General features: G+C 39.5%; 2 protein-coding genes across 7 annotated transcripts in view; one reads left to right on the top strand and one right to left on the bottom strand.

Annotated features, from left to right (window-relative positions):
- The window catches only part of Ubac2 (UBA domain containing 2), a 155,098-nt gene that overhangs the window by 100,880 nt on the left and 31,643 nt on the right, over positions 1 to 22,575 (bottom strand). The gene's annotated exons all lie outside the window — the stretch shown is intronic.
- Positions 15,709 to 20,589, top strand: Gpr18 (G protein-coupled receptor 18). 6 transcript variants are annotated; one of them, XM_027938815.2, is made up of 4 exons: positions 15,709 to 15,816; positions 15,905 to 15,958; positions 16,549 to 16,659; positions 19,249 to 20,589. In XM_027938815.2, the coding sequence occupies exon 4, from the start codon at positions 19,283 to 19,285 to the stop codon at positions 20,276 to 20,278; it is 996 nt and encodes a 331-aa protein (XP_027794616.2). In that variant the 5' UTR covers positions 15,709 to 15,816; positions 15,905 to 15,958; positions 16,549 to 16,659; positions 19,249 to 19,282; the 3' UTR covers positions 20,279 to 20,589. The 6 variants fall into 6 exon arrangements, with proteins under 6 accessions (XP_027794616.2, XP_027794614.2, XP_027794618.2 ...); XM_027938816.3 differs by having other exon boundaries at positions 15,719 to 15,816; positions 15,908 to 15,958; XM_027938813.2 differs by lacking the exon at positions 16,549 to 16,659.

Genomic DNA, 22,575 nt, shown 5'->3' with positions numbered 1-22,575 from the left:
TATTTTTGTTAATGGCAGGCTGAGCTGACTAAGTCATACACATATCCTATATAGCCTACATTTCTCCTCCTGCATCTATATTCCAAAGAGAATTTATCACAGGCTTATTAGATTCACATAAGAGTAAGAACACAGGTAAAACATGGTGACCATAAGTTGATCACTGCTTAACATGGGTGATGCTGAAACATGGAGTTCATTATAGTAGTCTCTCCACTTTTGCATATGCTTAAATTTTTCAGTAATAAATCCAGATACCAGAAACAAAAATATCAAAACATGGGCTGCTTCACTGACCCACAAGGATTTTGACCTAGATACAAGCCCCTGGAGCTGTAAGTTGGGATTTTTAGATCTACCAAGAAATGGCCTCAAACTGCTCAAGGAAGGAGAACTGAGACTGGGTCCAGACCATCAAAGGTCTGTGTCTTTTACATTCCATTCAGTCTGCCAAAGCAAACAAAATCCACCAAATATGAGTTCACAGTAAGAACCATAAACTATGAGATAACACACTATCCTGAGGGAGAATCTAAAAACCTGAGAACTAGAATTAAAAAACCATCGAAAAACTATAAATATATGTAAAATGATTAAACATTTTTTTAAAAAGGGACAGGAACAACAGTGACAAAACAAACAGGACAGACCAACATGCTTCTATCTCCCAAAGACCCAACCACGCAGTGGCCAAAGTCTGCATGTGGCCTGTGAGGCCCTCTGAGCCCTGCTGACTCCTGCTTCCTCTTAGCACTGACAGCACTTTACACCTGGAAGACATTTCCCTGAGAACCCATGGCTTTTCCCCGACTCTTCAGGTCTCTACTCAAATGTCACCAAGCTCCGAAAACTACCAATTAAAAATGCAACCTCCTCTCACCCTAGCATTCCCTTCCCTGGCTTACTTTTGCACAGAGTATCTGACACAGTATAGTGGTGCTTTTTTAAATTTTTTCTTTGCTGTCTTTTGCTTCCAATTATAATGTAATGTCAATGCTGACACAGATTTTGTCTGTTTTGATCAGGGCAGGATACTAGTGTCCAGAGATGTGCCTATTACACATAGGTCCTCAATAAATGTAGTTGAAGGAAAGAGAATGCAGAGATGGGGACGCTGGAAGGGAGCAATGGCTCTCATAGAACAAGAGGTAGGACCCTCTGATTCCCTCCCGCAGGTGTGCACTCAAGCCTTTCCTGAGGGCAAAAGCATGTCAAGGTGTTCCTTACTTCACTTTGCAAGTTCTTCCTTCTAAAAGTGACTAAAACTGGCTTTTTAAGAATGATTTACCATAAACATGAGCACATTTTCTAAGTCACTAAAAGTACACAGGGTAATAAAAGTGACTTTCATTGTTCATCTTCCTGTTCCTTATTTTTATCCTTCCTTAGAACTCATGTGCACATCAGCCAACAACTTCTATATAACAACGTTTCACAATACACTCTCGTCCCCTACCTACTCCATTTCCAGGTTTCAAGAATACTATCAATGATACCGATACCCTTAGTTTTTGAAAGAGAAATGCAAGACGTAGGTATTAAAAACCTACCACTTCATCTGTACCAAGAATTAGCTAAGGTACGCTGTTTGGGAAGACAGAATCTGATGTCTATAACACAAGTTTATAATATCCACATTCACTAAATTCCAACTATTCTGAGACTAATATTCATATGCATGAGCATTCAGGTAAAAACAGAGCCTGTGGCCACACAAGACTTCAAAAGGCACAAAATGCTAAACAATATTATTCTCTCCCCTTGACAAAAATCCCTACTTGCAATTCTCTTTGGTTAATCCAATAATTTTCAGATAATGATGAGTATCCTTCCTAGAGTATTTTCACCTCACACAGTTAAAATCTGGAATTATATTATATTGAGCCCTCAAATAACCAGAATCTAAAATTATTCTTTGGTTTACATCAAAAGAGTTTCACAACTGTTATACAGTGGGATTTGAAATACTTTACCATGTAGTTTAGGAAAAAATAAACATACATATACAATACTAGTTTTTAATTTTAACTACAGCATATGTCTTAGAAATAGTCACAGGGTATCCAAACTGTTAACACTGTTTGTATAAACTACAATACCACTGTCTTATTTATTATAAAAACATTTTACCATTTAATAACAGTTGAGCCCCGTGTAGCAACCCATTTTAATATCATTTTAGACTAGGGCTTCAGTTTTTATCAAATTCTGCTTAACACTGCCACCTAATGGTTCTGAGTGTACTATAGGCGAGGTCTTATAAACTGTGCTCAGTTCAGAAAGAACAGCTTTTAACATGGAAATTACACATTCCATATTAAAGTTCTGTAAGAATATTCAGTAACAAATGAAAAACATAGTTTATTTTGGACATTTGATTTTGAAAGTGCTTCAAAAGATATCACCCTACCAGTTCACTATTTAATTCTTAACAACATCAGGATTTTCTCATTCTGTTGCTCTTTTTATAAAGATTTATTTTTTTAATTTCTTTTTAAATTTTTATTTATTTATTTATTTTACAGTAGAATGCATTTTGACATATAATACACAATTGGAGCACAACTTCTCATTCCTTTGGCTGTACATGGTTCAGAGTCACTCCACTAGTGGAATCATATGTGTATATAGGGCAATTAATGTCTGTCTCCTTCTACTGTCCTTCCCATCCCCACAACCCCACCCTTTCCCTGACTCCCTCTACACAAACCAAAGTTCCTTCATCCTTCCCTATCCCCCCACCCCACTATGGATCAGCATCCGCTTATCAGAACATTTGGCTTTTGTTTTTTTGGGATTGGCTTATTTTACTTAGCATGATATTCTCTAGTTCCATCCATTTACCTGCAAATGCCATAATTTCATTATTCTTTAAAACTGAGTAATATTCCATTGTGTACATGTACCACATCTTCTTTATCCATTCCTCTGCTGAAGGGCATCTAGGTTGGTTCCATAGTTTAGCTATTGTGAATTGGGCTGCTATAAACATTGATGTGGCCGAGTCACTGTAGTATGTTGATTTAAGTCCTTTAAATGGCAGATCCATTCCAAGTTTTCTGAGGTATCTCCATACTGCTTTCCATAGTGGAATTTGGAAATAAATTTTCAATTTACAGTCCTCCAAACAATATATGAGTATACATTTTCCCCCACATCCTCGCCAACAGTTATCATTGCTTGTATTCTTGATAATTGCCATTCTAACTGGAGTGAGATGAAATCTTAGTTTTAATTTGCATTTCTCTAATTACTAAAGATGGTGAACACTTTTTCATGTGTTTGTTGATCAATTATAATTCTTCTTTTATAAAGCGTCTGTTCAGTTCCTTAGCCCACTTATTGGGTTACTTGTTTGGGTTTTTTTTTTTTTTTTTTTTTTTTTTTTTGTGTGTGTGTGTGTGTTAAGGTTTTTGAATTCTTTATATATCCTGGAGATTAGTGCTCTGTCTGAGGTACCTGTGGTAAAGATTTTTTCCCCATTCTGTAGGTTCCCTCATCATGTTATTGATTGTTTCTTTTGCTGAAAAGAGGCTTTTTAATTTGAATCTATCCCATTTATTTTTTAATTAATTTATTTATTTTAATTAGATATATATGACAGCAGAACACATTTTGATTCATTGTACACAACTGCAGCACAACTTTTCATTTCTCTGGTTGTATACAATGAAGTGTTGCACCATAAGCTCAGTAATACATACCTAGGGTAATGATGTCCATCTCATTCCACCATCTTTCCTGCCCCCATGACCGCTCCCTGCCTTGCCCAATCAAAGTTCCTTTATTTTTCCTATGCCCCACTGCACCCCGCATTATAAATTAGCATCCACTTATCAGAGATAACATTCAAACTTTGGTTTTTTAGGACTGGCTTACTTCACATGATATTCTCCAACTCCATCCATTTACCTGAAAAATGCCATAATTTTATTTTCTTTTAATGCTGAGTAATATTCCATTGTATATAGATACCAGAGTTTCTTTATCCATTCATCTATTGAAGGGCTTCTAGGTTGGTTCCACAGTTTAGCTATTGTGAATTGAGCTGCTATAAACATTGATGTGGCGGTGTAACTACAGTATGTTGATTTTAAGTCCTTTGAGAATTGACCGAGAAATGGGATCGCTAGGTCAAATGGTGGTTCTATTCAAAAAGTTTTCTAAGGAATCTCCATACTGCTTTCCAGATTGTTGATTCTACTTCTTGCACTTTAGGAGTCTTATTCAGGAAGTCAGGTCCTAAGCCAACATGATAAAGATTTGGGCCTACTTTTCTATTCTAGTGTCTAAGTCTTTGATCCACTCTGAATTGATTTTTGTGCAAGGTGAGAGATAGATGTTCAATTTCATTCTGCTAGATTTCCAGTTTTCCTAGCACCATTTGTTGAAGAGGCTATCTTTTCTCTAATGTATGTTTTTAGCACCTTTGTCTAGTATGAGATGATATTTATGTGGGTTTGTCTCAGTGTCTTCTTTTTTAGTACCCTTGGTCTACATGTCTATTTTGCTATCAATACCATGCTGGTTTTGTTACAATTATTCTGTAATATAGTTTAAGGTCTGGTATTGTGAAGCCTCCTGCTTCACTCTTCTTGCTAAGGACTGCCTTGGCTATTCTGGGTCTCTTATTTTTCCAAATGAATTTCATGAATTGCTTTTTCTAGTTCTATAAACAATGTCATTAGTATTTTTATAGGAATTGCATTAAATCTGTATAACAATTTTGGTAGTATGGCCTTTATAAAGATCTATTTTAAACGATCTTCTAGAGGAGATATAAATTATAGCTAATTCGTTAAAAAGTCTTTGCTGATTAAGAAAACAAAACCAATCATTTAGATTGCATGGAAAAATCCAAACTCTCTGATTTACAAATAATTTCTCTAATGCAGATAGTAATTCTCCATGGCAAGGAGCTACATCCTGCCACATCCTTAGCAGGCTGAACAATTTCTAGGACGCTGGTTAGTTTCCCAGTTCCCAAGGCCTACCTGTGATTCCCATGATCTAAAGAGGAGAAAAGAATCAAAGATGCTCAGGGCCTGAAGAGATTTCACAGGAACATCACTCGTGTTCCTACCAGTGTGTAGATCTTCAGATAAGATCCCTGTCCACTGCTTCTCTTCAGGGTCCAATTCAGAACTTCCCAAGGGCTATCACTTGGGAGAGTTGCAAATTATGTCAAGCCCAAGAATATTCTGAAGTATCTCCCTATGGTCTTAATTCTCCCAGGCCACCACCCTGAACTCCTCTTTCATGGAGCAGCCTTCTCAAGAGCTGAACACAGTTTTCTTGCCCACCTTCGGCTCTGCATCTTTAACCACCAGAGTTGTACTTGTTGCAGCACATCAGTGTTGAACGATCACAGAAAGAAGGTATTTCACAAAACACAACTCTTGCCTGCCAATGCCCCCACAGCAGATTTCCTAGGCTCAAGAGAAAGATCTGATGCTCTTAGGCAATTCTGTGTTTTATATGTTGAATACAGAGCCCATAACTCAGCCTGCAGAACCAGCATATGTGCTAGAGCTATTGCTCGAGGAGACTGCAAGCAGCTCCCTCCAAACCTGCTGTTTCCTTATCTCCAGAGATAGGACTACCCACCTCCAATTATATTTCCCAGCCCCCCCGCCCCATACCTGAGAGCCCAAGTTCTTGGCAATATTTTCGAGCAGGTATGACATCTGCAACCTCAAGTCCCTGGGAAAAGGCAACCCTTACCCTGTGCCCCTTCATTCTTCCCCACTGGTTGGAAATGGGAAAAGTGAGAACCACACTGCAGGGGCCATGTGGGAAAGGTCAGAGCTGCCCCACCAGCCCAAGCCCTGGTGACTTACTCCCTAGAACAGAGACTGCGCATCCACAGGTGGTGGGTACAGAGAAGCACACCCAAGCTCTTCAAACTACTGTCTGTGGCTTCTTTGTTACAGGAGCTTAACCTCTACCAACACTAAAATATTCTCCTAGGTTTTGTAATTTGCAAGTCTGATGAGCAAATACATCATATTTTTGTATTAATCAATGATAAAAAATATTATTAGGTAGAGAAGGGAAACGAGTGTTACAAAGAGGTAAGTGTGCTCTCATTGCCTGTTATGGGAACAATGAAGGCAGCTAGTTTCCAGGGCCGGGAAAGCAGGAGCAAGCACCAGGCGCTGAAAGAGCTGATTCTGGAACACTGCCAGCTTCTTCCTGCCCCGCCTCAAACCCGCCTGGGGGGAAGACAAGGTAGTCAGGCCTACAGCAAATGCCACTGCAGACCAAGCCCCTGGAAAGGTCCTGCAAAGACTAACAATTTCTCAGGAAAACTTCACTATTTATATGTAAAGCTTTTAAATTCACCTTTATCATGAGAACACAATCAACGGCAGAACTAAAACTATTCCAACTGCGCATCCAAGGACACAATCATGAGTGAAAAGGCAGTTGTGGAGTAGGAAGGAATACTGCCATCACACATCCCATAAGACGTTAACAGCTAGAACAGATGAAGAGCTCCTACAGACCCAACAGCAAAGAAACCTGAACACACGTTCCTCCAAAGCAGACACAAACGGCCAACGAGCCCACAAAAAGCTGTTCAGCATCACTAATGCTAGGGAAGTGGAAATCAAAACCACAGTGAAACACCCTTCACATCCACTGGGATGGCCACCATTAGAGAGAAAAAATAACATAACCCATGTGGGCAAGGAGATGGGACGTGCCACCCACTGTGGGTGGGATGGGAGCCGTGCCGGTGCCACTGCTATACCAACCAGTGTTGTGATGCTTTAAAATGGTAAAAACAGAACCACCACGTGGCATACACCCAACAGAATTGAAGGCAGGGTCCCAGAGAGATCTGTTCGCAGCAGCATTATTCACAAAGCAAAACATGGGCGGACCCTGTTGTTCACTGGCAGATGAATGAATAAGCAAAGCGTGGTGTGTACAGACAACAGAATACCACTCTATTTTAAAAAGAAAGGGAATTCGGATACAGGCTATGATGAGCCTTGAGAATTCTTTTTTAATTTTTTTTCTTAGTTGTCAATGGAACTTTATTTTATTTATTTATATGTGGTGATAAGAATGGAACCCAGTGCTTCACACATGCTAGGGCAAGAGCTCTAACATTGTGCTCTGGATGCCAGCCCACGAGGAAGAGCTCCTACAGACCCAACAGCAAAGAATTTTATACTGAGTGAAATAAATAGTCACAAAAAGGACAAACACTGTGTGATCCACTTACATGAGGCAGAGTAGTCAAATTCATGATGACAAAGAATGGTGAAGCCAGAGAAGCTCGAGGGAGGGCTGGGAGTTGTTTAATAGGTGCAGAGTCCAGCACGGGAGGTGGAAGAGGTTCTGGACATTGGCTGCCCAACAATGTGTGTGAACCTAGCCATCCTGAATCACATGCTTAAAAATGTTTCTATGTGTGTGTATATATACATATTGATATTTTATGTGACTGTATATATATAATGTTATATAGCATATATACACATATATATGTATACACACATATGTATATATTTTTAAACATGCCAAATTTGTTCCAAGGCTTCTTTACATTTAACTCTTAGTAGAATATCAGGCACAAATAATATTAAAAATGGAATGTTCTCAAGGGCCTAGATGAGGAACACATAGTCCTACAGACAAAACTCTTTCCTGAAAAAGGCTGCTTCCAATGAGGGAAGAACTAGTCTACCAGCCAGGGAGCAAGAACATGTCTATTACATAAAGCCATATAATGTAAAATTGTTGATAAATTAACACAAATTTTTTTATAACCTGCCAAAACTTCAATTCCAGTGGAGGTGAAGAGCTCTGAGAGACAATCATCTGTAGGTGGCAGTAAAAGCATAGGATTTATGTCAAAGCACCTCGAACCATCAGGTTATAAAATGAGAAAACATATGTCAGGAACCTGAAACTACCTCATGCCCAGTTAACTCTGCAAGCACTCCTACTTAAACAAACTGAAGTAACCGCTCTGATGCAAGACCTCTGCACCCTGCCTACTTTCCCTCAGGCCTCCACACAGCCACAGTCACAGCCAATCCTAACATATCAATTTCTTTTTAGAATCATGATTTTATTTGTTATGTCTCTGTAGTTAAGTTAGACCTACCTGACTGGCCACCCATTTTTCAAGACATAGCATAACTTTCTTACACTAATATTAGAAAAATAAAGTCTATACTTTATTTGCATGCCCCTTCACACAAAGAAACACACCAGCAGGCTGCGTATGTGTCTGAGGGTGGTATACTACCATCCACTTCCTTCCCCTTTTTGTTAGGATTCTGTTTAGACCATGTGGCTTGCTGGAAGCAAGGGGCTATATGAGCTGAAAGCCATAAATGCTTCATAAAGGATATCAGTACACAAAGTGTTAGCAATAAGGCAATATCATTACTGTAATGGCCAACTGATTTGTCACTGTTGCCAAATTCATAAGCATAAGCAGGGAATGCTGCTACACAGCTCTCCTGAGTAACCAGATCAGTGCCGTTCATTCTAAAGAAAAGAACAACAAAAAACATGCGCGATTTTTTTTGTCTTCCTCTGTAAGCTGAGTATAATTTCTCCAAGAGATAAATTTAAAATGAGGTTAAAAACACACACATTAAACAACAACACAGTAATACACGAACAATGAAAGGATGGCCAAGGCCAGGAATTAATGTGACCCCATCAGGCACTGAGTGCTCAGAGTTTCAAGTAGGTCCTGATCCTTCCTGGCATGAGGTATTATTAAATGAGCCTGGGATACATTAAGGTTTCCATGCAGAGAGGCCCAGCTCCCATCCTGCCAGGTTTCATCTATAGAAATTCAGAAGACCACAGATAAAATACCTCACTGCAATGGAAAGACGTAAGGATTAATTCAAATTAGACAATGCCGGAAGTGGAAGGCCCCTGGAGAAGGCCTCAACCAACTTCCCCTTCCTTCCAACTGCAGGGAGTGGTGACCAGAGAAACTAACTTATTAAAGACAACTCAGTTCATTAATCAGTGGCACAGAGCTCCAGCACAGCTATCCAATCCCAGTGTAAGGACAAGAAAATTTAAATGTACTGCAAAGAAACCATGGACACTTCAGATGGGACAGAGATAAAGAGAACTAGTGTGTCTATAGCACATGCCTGACCCAAACTATGGGGCAGGAGGCAATCCCAGACTGAGATTCCAGGGGCAAACAAATCACTCACAGAAGCAGCTTCCCATAGCAGGGATGCCCTCACACCCAGTTTTTGCCACCTCCAAGTTTTCTTTAAAAAGCCTTTCTGACTACAAAGTGTACTACACATTCAGAAAAGGCAGGCTGGACAACCCATTTGCTTCTTTCCCTTCTCTACCCTGTCCCTGAGGCTGTAGGTACAGATTCCACCCAAAAGGCCAGGCCCCTGGCTTCCAGTGGGATCTCAGAGTAGAACTGAGGAGATTAGCCAGGGGTTGCTTAAATAGGAATCTTGATTCTCCTGGCTCCTTCCTGTAGGGGAAACTGAGGCTCACTGTCTCTCTACAGAAAGCCACCTCTCTTCCCAAGGCAGCTAACTTGACAGGGGTCTCCCTCTGTCCAGGGTCCAGTGCCCCCTCACTACCGTGGTCTCTGGGGTACAGATGATAAGAGTAACAAAGCAACAGGCCAGGGTTCCACACATAGATGCCTGATGCCCTTCCTCACTGCCACTTCTCCCACACCCCACCAAAAGGTGTGACCACCGAAGCATGAACTCCAAAGCATCTGTTTTAATTTGGGTGCTTCTTGAAATCCATACAAATGGAACCACCCACTGTAATTTCTTTGTGTCTGGCTTTTTGACTTAACACCATGCTTAGGAGATCATTCTTATTTGGATTGTGATGGTGTTCTACTCTGCCTACACCACAACTGACTTATCCATTCTATAGCTGAAAAATACAGATTGAAAAGTTTGGTTCCTAATTTAGAGTATTATAAATAATACTGCTATGAACATTCTTTCCACTTCTTCTGGTGCACACGACCATGCATTTTTACCAGTTATGTATCTAGGTGTGGACTCTATGTCACGGCACTTGTGTGAATTCACTTTAGTACTTCGTATCAAACTGTCCTGCACATTTAAACTCCCACCCACCAGCAAGACACAGAGTTCTCGATGGATTGATAACTTCACCACCACTTCACATCTTCAGTCTTTCTCATTATAAACATGTTGCTAGGTGGTAATGTCGTTTTGTGGGTTAATTTTCATTTCCCAGATTATTAATGAAGTTGAACAGAGGTACATCCCCCTGACCACTCAGGTTCAAACCTCTGCCCATGGGGTGGCAGCGTTCCTCCTAGGCACATTACCTATACAGGCTGCAGAATTCAACTACAAACATTTCCTTGGGAATATCAACTCTTGTGAGGAACAGGGGAAGGAAAAGATGGTCTATTCCATCATGACATTATTTGCTACAGATTATTTCTGATATCCAACTTCAAAAAAATTTACTAAAATATAGATAACATGACATGTAATACAGAAAGAGCACACAATCTGAGACTCATGAACAGACATCCCTGGTCACAACCATGTATCCTACATGTTCTATGTCCTCAACATACTCTGGGGTCAGCATGGAGATGGAACCGAACCCTGCCTGATGATGATTTAGCTCTATTACCTTTGATAATACAGATAGGAACAATGTCATATAAATAATAATTTTTAAAAACCTAAGTAACTCATTTTAAACCAACAACCTTAAAGTGGTTACTTTTAGTATACAGATGCCTGTACATTAAAATGTTCAGAATCCTCAAACTCACACACATTAGAATATAGGTTTGTTTCTTTACCAATCCTGGCTATTTTAGTCAGCTTTATGTTACTGCAACAAATTTCTGAGATAAACCAACTTATACAGAGAAAAAGCATATTTGGTTCCATGACTGACTAGCTCCATTGCTTTGGGCCTGTGGTGAAGCAGCCCATCAATGAAGTGTCTGGTGGAACAATTCATTCACCTCATGACCAGGAATGAACAGGAGAAAGAAAGAGTCCACTGTCACATAATTCCCTTTGAGAACATGCCCCCAATGATCTAATGTCTCCAATTAGGCTCCACCTCTTAAAAGTTCCTACCTCTTTGCAACCGTGCCAAGGTGAACACCAAGCCTTGAAATATGTGGGCCTCTGGGGCCCATGTTCTCTAGCAGTAGTCTCTACACATCTTCTTTCTTCCTAACTGTTACTTCCTGGTACTATAGGTGTTTTCCCCACAGACTCACCTCCATGTGCACCTCCATGAGATCAGAATTTGTGGCAGAAGGTCAAGTACATCACAATAACCACAGGATTCCCAATCAGCTGCCACAGGGCCCTCGACTGCATCTCTGTTTACTTAGGGGAAATGTTACACTGTGCACTTTTGGCCTGGGGTCCTATGGGACTTCAGTGGCTCCAGGACTGATCAACTTCCATGCAGGTCCTCTGAGGACCTTCTGGTGACAGATTCTCTAATATCTTTTTATTCTATTGTTTGTTTAGGTCTATGTGATCTTTAATTATCTATCTCATATATATGTGTCTGTGTGTGTGTGTGTGTGTGTGTGTGTGTGTGTATATATAAAATCATATCAGGGTTCAAGTTGTGTACCAAAAGATAAATAACTGATTGTTTATATGCCTTTAAAATGTTTCAAATGCCCCCAAAAGTTGCTAAAGAAAAGGAATGTGGGAATGCTAACTTTACAACATAATATAGGAAATCAAATTGAAAGGAGTTTCATTCTAACTTGGCTATAAGATCATAGCTATAAATTGTTGGGATTTTAAACATACATTTAAAAAGCACATTTAGGGGCTAGGAGTGGCTCAGCGGTAGAGCGCTCGACCAGCATGTGCGAGGCTCTGGGTTCAATCCTCAGCACCACATAAAAAAATTTAAATAAAATAAAGGTATAATGTCCAACTACAATTTTTAAAAAAGTTTAAAAATTAAAAAAAAATTAAAAAGCACATTTAAATACAGTTTCTCAATTTTTATCCAGAAACTCCTACCATTCAACATGTATCTCCCACCTCAGCTCAGTCCCTCAAAAGAAACCAGTCAGTTTAGATACAAGTTTGAGACAGAGAAGGGCAGGGGACAAAGATTCCAAAATGTGAAACTGGAGAACGTCAGGGCCACATGGTAAGATTCCCCCCACAGGTCAGAGCATTCTTTGCTACTCTCACTCCTCCTCCCCCTGGGACAGGCTATCTCCCAACCACCAGGGCTTTCTGCTTTCTGTCCCCACACTGGAACAGCTAAAGCACTGCAGTGGTCCCCTGGTCACAGTGCTGGTGGGGAGCAATGATAAGCTGCCCTCACTCTTGCTATGGTTAAGATAACTAGTTTAAGACCAGGAAATGTCTCTAACATAGGAACATGCTTTGAATGGGAATTTGCTATATAAAACTATTAATATTCTTTCTAATAATTATAAACTTGGCTTAACTGAATCATACTATATCCACTTAAAAACCGGGCACTTGTGCTAAAATCAAAATTCACTTAGATTCTTTAACGTTTGATCAGAACTCAAAACTGGAACTAAATTGTTCTTTGTCTAATTTCACACAGCCTGTGACACGTGAATCGCTTTATGAAGGGAATCCTGCAGTCTCTGGGAAAATGTGAAATCCCTCTTTTGCAAGGAGTAAAATTTTTCTTTCACTTACATGAAATTAAAGTTGCATGAATGATCCCTGAGTCAGATAAGTTCCTCTGTTTGAATAAAGAATTCATTAGGGGGGCTGGGGATGTGGCTCAAGCGGTAGCGCAATCGCCTGGCACGCGTGCGGCCCGGGTTTGATCCTCAGCACCACATACAAAACAAAGATGTTGTGTCCGCCGAAAACTAAAAAATATTTTAAAAATTCTCTCTCTTAAAAAAAAAAAGAATTCATAAGGTTTAAGTATTAAAGAAGCAAAGGAGACATAAAAATTTAATCCTTGATCAACTGTTTATCTGCTGAATGGTTTGGGGAAATTTACCTTTTCCCTGTAATTCCTTCTCAACATAAAATCATAGTGAAGAGCCAGGAGCAGAGCCTGGTGTTCAGCGCTACCGGGTTGGGGGAAGAGGGAACCCGGCCCAGGCCCTGCCTGTCTCCACGTCTCACAAGCTGGCAAAAGGCCCATGCTAACTCTGGGATCAGGAATTCACCTGACTCCCCCAAGTGTCTCCATTTGCTCACCCACTTGTTCAGTCACAGGTTCAGCCAACGTGCAATGCCACACACACACATACATGTACACACGCACCAGCTGCCACTCTCAAGGAACACGTTGTAGTACAGCACAAAAGGCAGGTCAACAAGCAAGAGCATGGAGAGCAGGAGCCACTGCGAGGACAAATACAGGCCACAGCAGGGCAGAGAAGAGTTCCCGGAAAGGCAGCTTCCAGGATAAACTGCACTGGCCAAGCCGGGAGGTGGGAGTGCAGCCATAAACAGTGCCAGCAGTGGGGACGGTGGGGGAGTGGAACATGCAGAAGGCTGGAAGAGAACATGCCAAAGGCCCCATCTGGCTGAAATGCAGAGTAAGGTGGGAAAAGAGTGAGAGCTGATCCCAACCTGACCTGACATGTGGGGAGTTCCTACACTTGCTTTTGGATGTGCCTAAGAAACTGGCAAATCAGAAATAAGAATGTCAGGGACTGGGGTTGTAGGTCAGTGGTAAAGGGCTTGGCTAGCATGTGTGAGGCACTGGGTTAGATCCTAGCACCACATAAAAATAAATAAATAAAATAAAGGTATTGTGTCCATCTTCAACTAAAAATATTTTTTAAAAAAAGGGTGTCATGTACAGAAAAGGACTCCAATCTTAATGAGAGGACGCTCCTGACTCTTAAGTATATACATTATTGCATCTGTTGATTTACACAGCACAGGAAGCTAATCAATACTTAATTTCTGAAAATGTGTCACAGGCTATATGAAATAAGAACAGACTAGGTCTACAGACAAGAGGTTGCTATCTGACTGAAATATCACACTCCTGGGTGGCATATGAAACATAACTCCATGGATTAAAAATTGATGAATGTAATTCAGTAACAAAGAGATATCTAGTGAATAAATCAAGGTAGTCACCTCAAGAAGAGTTATGACGGTGCTGGAGGACACTCAACTCCTAAGAAGCCAGGCTGTCCCTGAGTTTTTTGGAAGTCAGTAGCGCTTTCTGGCCCTCATTTTCCTCATCTACACTCATCCACACAAGAACAGCTGCTGTGGTCATCTCCAGGGCCTCTAAAGCCCATTATTCTGGTAGGCTAACAGACGCACAAGTGTTTATCATCAAAGGCAAGGACTTCAATAACCACTATAAGGTGTAGACTTACTATCATTTTGCGTGAAGGAGAAACACAAACACACACACACACACACATACACATACACACACACACGCGCGCTCTCAAAAAATTAAATTCAAAAAACAAATGTAATTAAGTTCAGATACCCTCTAAAAGTTGACAAATCATGCATATCCAAATACAAAGATAATCAAAATTTTAGAACAACCAATTTTTTTGTTTTTAAAGAAGAGAGAAAGTTAAAAAAAAAAAATGAACATAACTAGGCAGGCAATGATTTGCACTGCTCACTTCCCCTTCCGCTGGCTTCCTTCCCGCTGGCTTCCTTCCCCTTCTTAGGTCAAAACACTCCTACTATGTAAATCATCCCACAGCCGACTCCAGTGTCCTCTCTGCTATGACTTGCAGGGAACTTCATGCAAAAGAAACAGTTTCTAGACTTCCATGTGACCAAAAGAGATGTGAAGCATCGGGGACCATAAAACACAGCAATCCACAGCAGGCAAAATGTGTATGGCACAGCAGAAATGAATGAACTGAGGATCCCAATTTTAACCACTGAGAAATGTCTGAATAGAGCTGGGCTTGGTGGCACACACCTGTAATCCCAGCTACTCAGCTGGTCAATTCAAGGCCAGCCTGGGCAACTTAGCGAGACCCTGCCTTTTTTTTTTTTTTAATATATTTACCTTTTGTTGTAGTTGGACACAATATCTTTATTTTATCTCTTTATTTTTATGTGGTGCTGAGGATCGAACCCAAGGCCTTGCACATGCTACGCAAGTGCTCTACCACTGAGTCACAACCCCAGCCCTGACCCTGTCTTAAAATAAAAAATATAAAGGATATAGATCAGTGTTTGCAAGCAACCCAGAGTTCAATCCCCAGTATGTGGGGGGGATGATTTAAAAAGTAAAATGTGGATATCCTATGATTTTAGGAATTTTATAGTAAAGTGACACTGTTTAGGATACTTGCTAAGTGCCCAGGTACTTTTTTAAGCACTTGGGATTTTTATGGATTAGAATCCTCACAATACTATCAGATGCATATTACATCTATTTTAATTGTATAGAAACTAGGAACAAATGCTCAGTGTAGTTAAGTAACTACATAAAGTTGCACAGCTTAGAAAGTAGATAGACTTGGAATCCGGTTCTGCTCAACTTCAAATCTCCTCCTCTTTCCATAAATTATGCAGACTTTAAACATCAAAGTAAACAGTTAATTGAAAAAAATTTCCCCTTTTGATAGGACTCTCTTAACACAATGCCATCATTTCAAGAGGAGCTTATGCTAAGTGTGACTTCATAAACAAATCACTTGTGAGAGAAAAAAACCACATCCAGGATCAAACTGCAAGCTGCAAAGCCTGTTTCAGAAAGCACTTCCTGAAAGAGACAGAGCAACGATTACAGCTCAGCAGTGCCAACTCCTCCAGCAAGCCGGAGCTACATTCAAAACAGCCTTTAACGCAACAAGTGAGTCTAACACAAAAGAAATACGACATGTCTGAAATGCACCATTTCCAGACAGAGCTATTTTAACTCACAGACACCTCTTTTTCAGAAGTGGGTACACCGGAAAATGGTCACTTCTAAGACAACGCTTTGATGGAAGGAGGTAAGCAGCATTCCTTTAACTTCATCACAGATCACTATCATAAGCACTGCTTTATTAAGCTCAAAATCACTAACAAAACATTATAGAAACTACGTTGGTGAAGGAAAGGACCTCGAAATCGTTGTGATCTTTCCATATTATTAGTACGATTGGGCACTAATTTTCAATATTACTTTACATTAATGGTAATTTTTCAAATTAAGGAAAACCCTGGCATGATAAGTCATAAATATATTAAAGTGTCTTTGTCACATTGTTTCAATTATATTGATTTATAAGATTATTTATCTTTTTTGTTTTGGTACTGGGACTTGAACCCAAGGGCACGCCATTATTGAGTTACATCTGCATTCCTTTTTATTTTTATTTTGAGACAGGGTCTAAGTTGCCAAGGCAGTCCTTGAACTTGCAATCCTCTTGCCTCAGCTTCCCAAGTCACTGCCATGACACGTGCCACCACACCTGGCATGAAATTATTTGTTTAATTAAGAAAAGAAAAACTATAGGTGATCATGGAATATAAAGCTTTCAAAAAGTTGACTTGAAAGCCAATTACTTTTCACAATTTTTCCAAAATTTTCTGTTTGCAGAGCATAGCCTTTAAGACACTTGAGTCACTCATACTTTATCCAAACTGGAGTGAATGAATGAAGACAAATGCAGATGGCAAATGAACTGCATAAAAGCGGCCTGAGCCCAAGGTGGGAAAGGCTCCCTGAGCTGGTTGGTAAATAAGGCATTTATGGAACAAAATTAGGGATGAAGATAGGTAGAGAAGAAAAAAAAAATACAAAATTTCATTTACATTACATTTATTACTATTTAAAAATTCTTTGAGGACTGGGGTTGTGGCTCAGTGGTAGAGTGCTCACCTAGCACAAGTAAGGCACTGGCTTCGGTCCTCAGAACCACATAAAAATAAAATAAAGATATTATGTCTATCCACAACTAAAAAACATGTAAAAAATGCCTTTATGTTTAATAAAGTTAAAATTTAAGATTTAAGTTCCCGAGTTCTTCTGGAGATCTAATTTTCCTATGCAGTGCTCTTCTCATCTGATAGAAATTAATATTATACTTTAACTGATATTTGGAAATTTTATTACAGGGTTTTAAATTTATAGAATTTTATTCCAAAATCATATTCAATCCACATATTTGAGAAACTAATATAGGAAGTTGCAAATGAAGGAGGAAGAGGAAGGGAAAGAGAAAGAGAGGGAAGGAGGGAAGAGAGCAAATTTGCATCTTGTAATTTGTCCACAGCAACCTCAAAAGCTGTTCTCAGCAGCCCATGATACCACTGACCACAGGCTGCTAATCTCCCCCATAATTCTCACTAAAGAGGGAGTCAGGGCTGAATTAGAGACAAGCCACTCTACAAAGTGACATTTTTGAAGGAAACTTCATACACCTCCATATTTCAAAAAGATGCCTCAAAGTTCCACCTCTTTGTAGTGAGGCTATTTTTAAAATCTCTTAGTGGTTGTATCATGGTGAGGATTTTTACTCTGAGGGTCAATGATATTTGCAATCACAACTAAACTCTTTCCATTTGAAATGAACACTTTTTTGGTGATTGGAATTTATTACTTTTGACATACGCATCAAGTTACTGATGACTTCTTATCAGTATTCACTTCTCTTAGCTGCTCCTTTTTAAAATTTAATTTGACAAACAGTATTCATGCTTCTATACTTAGGCAGAGGAGGGGTATGAGAGCTGTTCTCCTGACAGGAACATATTTTCAAGACATTCTTCTCTATGCACCACTGAGGCACCTGAAATCAGCTTTTAGGACCTAAGACACACAGTCTGGTAGCTTCACTCTGAGGCACTCCAATGGCCTGGACACAGTCCATCTGTTGCTCTAGGAGCCTGGTTATCTTTTTCTTTTGTTTAATATTTATTTTGTAGTTATATAGGTGGACACAAATTTATTTTTAATGTGGTGCTAAGGATCGAACCCATGCCTCACACATGCTAGGTGAGCACTCTACCTCTAAGCCACAACCCCAGCCTGAGCTCAGTTCTTGATCTGTAGATCATGAGACAAAACCACTGTTTCTAGACTGATGATAAATTTAAGAGAATATGAGATAATACTACGAAGAAGTCTTTACCACTTAAGAATAAATAAAAGGTCAGACAGCAACTGTGCAAGTCTTCACTGACAAACTAGAGAACAGCTGCTATGAGTGACCTTACCAAACATGCTTTCCTTCACTCTCCTTCATTGAGCAAGTATTTATTTACTGAATACCTACTATGAGCTCAATCGGAAATAGGGAAATAGAAGATAAAATAAAGTTTCTGCTCTCTCTTACGTGAGAATTATTGTAATTTTCAATAATCAGTTTTCCAATATACAGTTTTTTAATTTTTTTAGTTGTTGATAGATCTTTATTTTATTAATTTATATGTGGTGCTGAGAATCGATCCCAGTGCCTCACACATGCCAGGCAAGTGTGCTACCGCTGGGCCACAGTCCCAGCACCCAACATACATTTTTATATTAAAATTATATTTAATGAATGGCTGGGCATGGTGGTACATGCCTGAAATCATAGGTACTCAGTAAGCTGAGTCAGGAAAGTCACAAGTTTGAGATCAGTCTGGGAAACTTAGCAGACCCTGTCTCAAAATTTTAAAAAAAACGGCTGGAGATGTAGCTCAGTAGTAGAGTGCTTCAGGTTTAATCCCCAGTACACACACCCCCCAAAAAATTGTGTTTGAGTAAAAGTGTACTATTTTGACATTAATAACTTGATTATAAAATATTTAAACAGAATGGTGGTGAGAAAAAGTGGGAAACATTTTATAAGATTCAAAATACAGATTGGCCTTTCCCCAATAAGTCTAAATCAAGAATGCTTATTAGAGAGGAATAACAGTTACCCAATTTCATACTATAGGGAGAAAAAAATCATAAAGGAAAGCTTGTTTTTTGAGGCAGAAGACAGGTAAGCAGGGATAGTGAAATAAATGGATCCCCCACTGCATTGAGACCCTCTGAGCCATGTTCATGGGTTAGCATATAATAAGGGCTTGGGTAAGGCTTGGGGTTAGAGCATTTACCCAAGTTTAATCCCCAGCCCTGAAAAAAATGATGAGTTTACCACAGCTGTAATCTCTAGGGAATGCATTCCTTAATAAATGCTGAGACTCACATATTAAGTTCACAATATAAAATACTCTCAAAATGAGACAGCCAAGCTGAGTTTGAGAATGTTAGCATCTATTTTCCAACCAAGGGATTTCTTCCTAATTTTTTCAACTATTTTTACAGCCTCTAAGTATCATGCCTACCAACAAGCTATAAGATGACTACCCCAAGCAATCAAGATCAACCCATCCCTTCTAATAGCTCACACCCAGACGAATACAAAATCGCGGCTCTTGTCTTCTACAGCTGTATATTCCTGGTTGGATTATTTGTTAATGTTACTGCCTTATGGGTTTTCAGTTGTACCACCAAGAAGAGAACTACTGTAACCATCTATATGATGAATGTGGCACTACTGGACTTAATATTTATAATGAGTCTACCCTTCCGAATGTTCTACTATGCAAAAGGTGAATGGCCATTTGGAGAGTACTTCTGCCACATTCTCGGGGCTCTTGTAGTGTTTTACCCAAGCGCTGCTCTATGGCTTCTTGCTTTTATCAGTGCCGACAGATACATGGCCATCGTACAGCCGAAACATGCCAAAGAACTTAAAAAAACATGCAAGGCCTTGCTTGCCTGTGTAGGAGTGTGGATAATGACCCTGACAACCACTGTCCCTCTGCTGCTCCTCTATGAAGACCCAGATAAAGCCTCCTCCCCTGCCACCTGCCTAAAGATCTCTGACATCATTCATTTCAAAGCCGTCAATGTGCTGAATTTCACTCGACTGATATTCTTCTTCCTGATCCCTGTGTTCATCATGATTGGGTGCTACTTGGTCATCATTCACAGTCTCCTCCATGGCAAGACATCTAAGCTGAAACCCAAGGTCAAGGAGAAGTCCATAAGAATTATCATCACGCTCCTGGTGCAGGTGCTCATCTGCTTCCTGCCCTTCCACATCTGCTTTGCCTTCCTGATGCTGGGTGGGGAAGAAAACAGCTACAGCCCCTGGGGAGCCTTCACCACCTTCCTCATGAACCTCAGCACGTGTCTGGATATGATCCTCTACTACATTGTTTCCAAACAATTTCAGGCTCGGGTCATTAGCGTCATGCTGTACCGCAATTACCTCCGGAGTGTGCGTAGAAAAAGCTTCCGATCTGGGAGTTTACGGTCACTTAGCAATGTGAATAGTGAAATGTTATAAATGACGTGAATTTTCTTCAATCTCTTTAAAATTCATTTTTCTTTAAAATTCATTTTCCTAACTACTCTAGTACCAATGGATATTCTACATAATATTATCAAGTCCCCTCTCTGCTAAAAGAAAAGAAAAAAAACTTTAAAAACTCTTTTGTACAATCTTATTGTGGCAATACAATTACACATTCTAATTTTTTATTTTCAAACTTGTATAAAACATTTTGAATTATTGGGGAAAAAACACCCACACTGGCATTTCACAGTCAAGCCTTATCTATACAGATAATAAATATTTTTTAATTATTTTGAATTTAATTATTTTGAATTTAATTCTGTGAATCATGAGGAAAAAAATTCAACCACTGATCAAAGCAATTGGGTGCACTATTTTCAATCCAGATGCACCTCTCATGTCTAATCTCAGGACCCTGAGGTATAAATTAAATACTTCTACACAAACAACTATGTGCAACACATCATCACTTGCTGCAGAGCAAACTGATGGTGGCAAGCAGCAGATGCGCCTGGGAAGGTCACCCCTATCAGCCCCGCTCCTACTCTGAATTTGGTTTCTTTTAGAGATAAGACTAGTCAAAAACTTTCTAGACTAGATAAAAACTTTCTGAGAGCATACATGCACCCAATCCCACATAAAACTAATGATGAAAACTTAACCTGAGATCCCTTTCTGCCCAATAACAAGGACACGAGGTGTTTCTGTGTGAAAGCCATTCTCTGATGACAAAAAAATCAACAAAGTGAAAACGTTAAGTCATGGTTGTCATAATAAACTTATAGGTAATCTAAAATAGTTAATGAAAATTTACTTAGCATGGTAAGTACTTTTTTTTTTTTTTTTTTTTTTTTTTGGTACTGGGGATTGGATCCAGCGGCCCTTAACTACTGAACCACATCCTCAGCCCAGCCCTTTTTATTTTTTTATTCTGAGACAGGTTTTTGCTAAGTTGCTTAGGACCTCGCTAAATTGCTGGGGCTGGCTTTGAACTTGTGATACTCCTGCCTAAGCTTCCTGAGCAACTGGATTATAGGCTAGGACCATGTATACAGTGTAATTACACACATTTAAACACAGTATGTAAAAATTCAAAATTTCACTATTCTAGAGGGGTTTGATTCTGGAAAACAATGTTACATCCATATGTAAACACTAACAATTAAAAACCAGTAAGCATGTAAGGACAGATGTGTAGCCAGCATGGGTTACTAGACATAGCTTATAAGAAAAGTTACACATAAGCTATGTCTTTTCCTATAAGCTAGGTCTAGTGATAGAGCTTCTTTAGTTTGCGAACAACAGTTATATTTCCTGAATTGAAATAACAGTCATGAGCATCTAGCATGTGTCAGGTACAATTTCTATGAAAAGCACAAGATAGACAGGTCTATATAGAGTTCAGTGACCTTATCCTATAGTCTGACTAGTGCTCACTATAATCAAGATTAGCCCTTCAATGTTACTGAGTGTAAGGAAGTTAACACATAAAGTAAAACCTAGTTCTCCCTCCAACAACTAGTAGGTAGCGTAGAAGATACAGACAATGACAAAAACTACTATGATATAATAACATTAAGATAATAAATGTAATAAATACTAATAAGAATATTAATACATTTGTTATAATACACCTAAAAGGGCAATTAATCTTACCAAAGAAGGCCAGGTAGGCATAAGAGTACAAATACTGTACACAATATGTTAAGAAAGATAAATGACTGATGGGGGAGAGGCCTGACAGAGATGGTGGTCCTAAAGAAAAGGAAAACCAAACATGCTGCAAGGAACTCAGTAAGAGTTTGCTTAATTCTCTCTACTCCCTGTGAAGAACAGAGTGCCTCCAACTGACCCATGATAGCCATTTATAAACAGCTCAGAAATGGAACTTGAAAGAAGCCACCTGCTTAAAATTTATCACACAACCCGTCAGTGGCACAGATGAAATCTCGAACCTGTGATGGCAAAGCCCATGCCATTCCAGCTACTCCAGTTGCCCTGATGGCATCCTGGAGGAGCATGAACTTTGTTCTGAAGGAAACAGAGCTTTAAAGGTTTTAAAGACGAGGTCTAGCATGGTCAAGCCCATATTTTAGAAACACAACTTGTGAATGCTCCGTATGAGATGGTTTGAAATTGACAGGGGGCTAGTTAGAGATTTTCTGTAAAAACTCAGGCGAGAAAAGATCAGAGTTTAGACTGGTATTGTGTAGAAATAAGAGAAGTAGAAAAAAGGGGAAGAATGAGTGTGCTACTGAGGACTCTGGATTACATGCACTTGGAGCTCC

Source organism: Marmota flaviventris, chromosome 4 (genome assembly GCF_047511675.1).
Source record: "Marmota flaviventris isolate mMarFla1 chromosome 4, mMarFla1.hap1, whole genome shotgun sequence".
NCBI classification, from domain to species: domain Eukaryota; kingdom Metazoa; phylum Chordata; class Mammalia; order Rodentia; family Sciuridae; genus Marmota; species Marmota flaviventris.
Note: the sequence above shows the minus strand (reverse complement) of the source record. Positions and strands in the feature narration are given on the sequence as shown.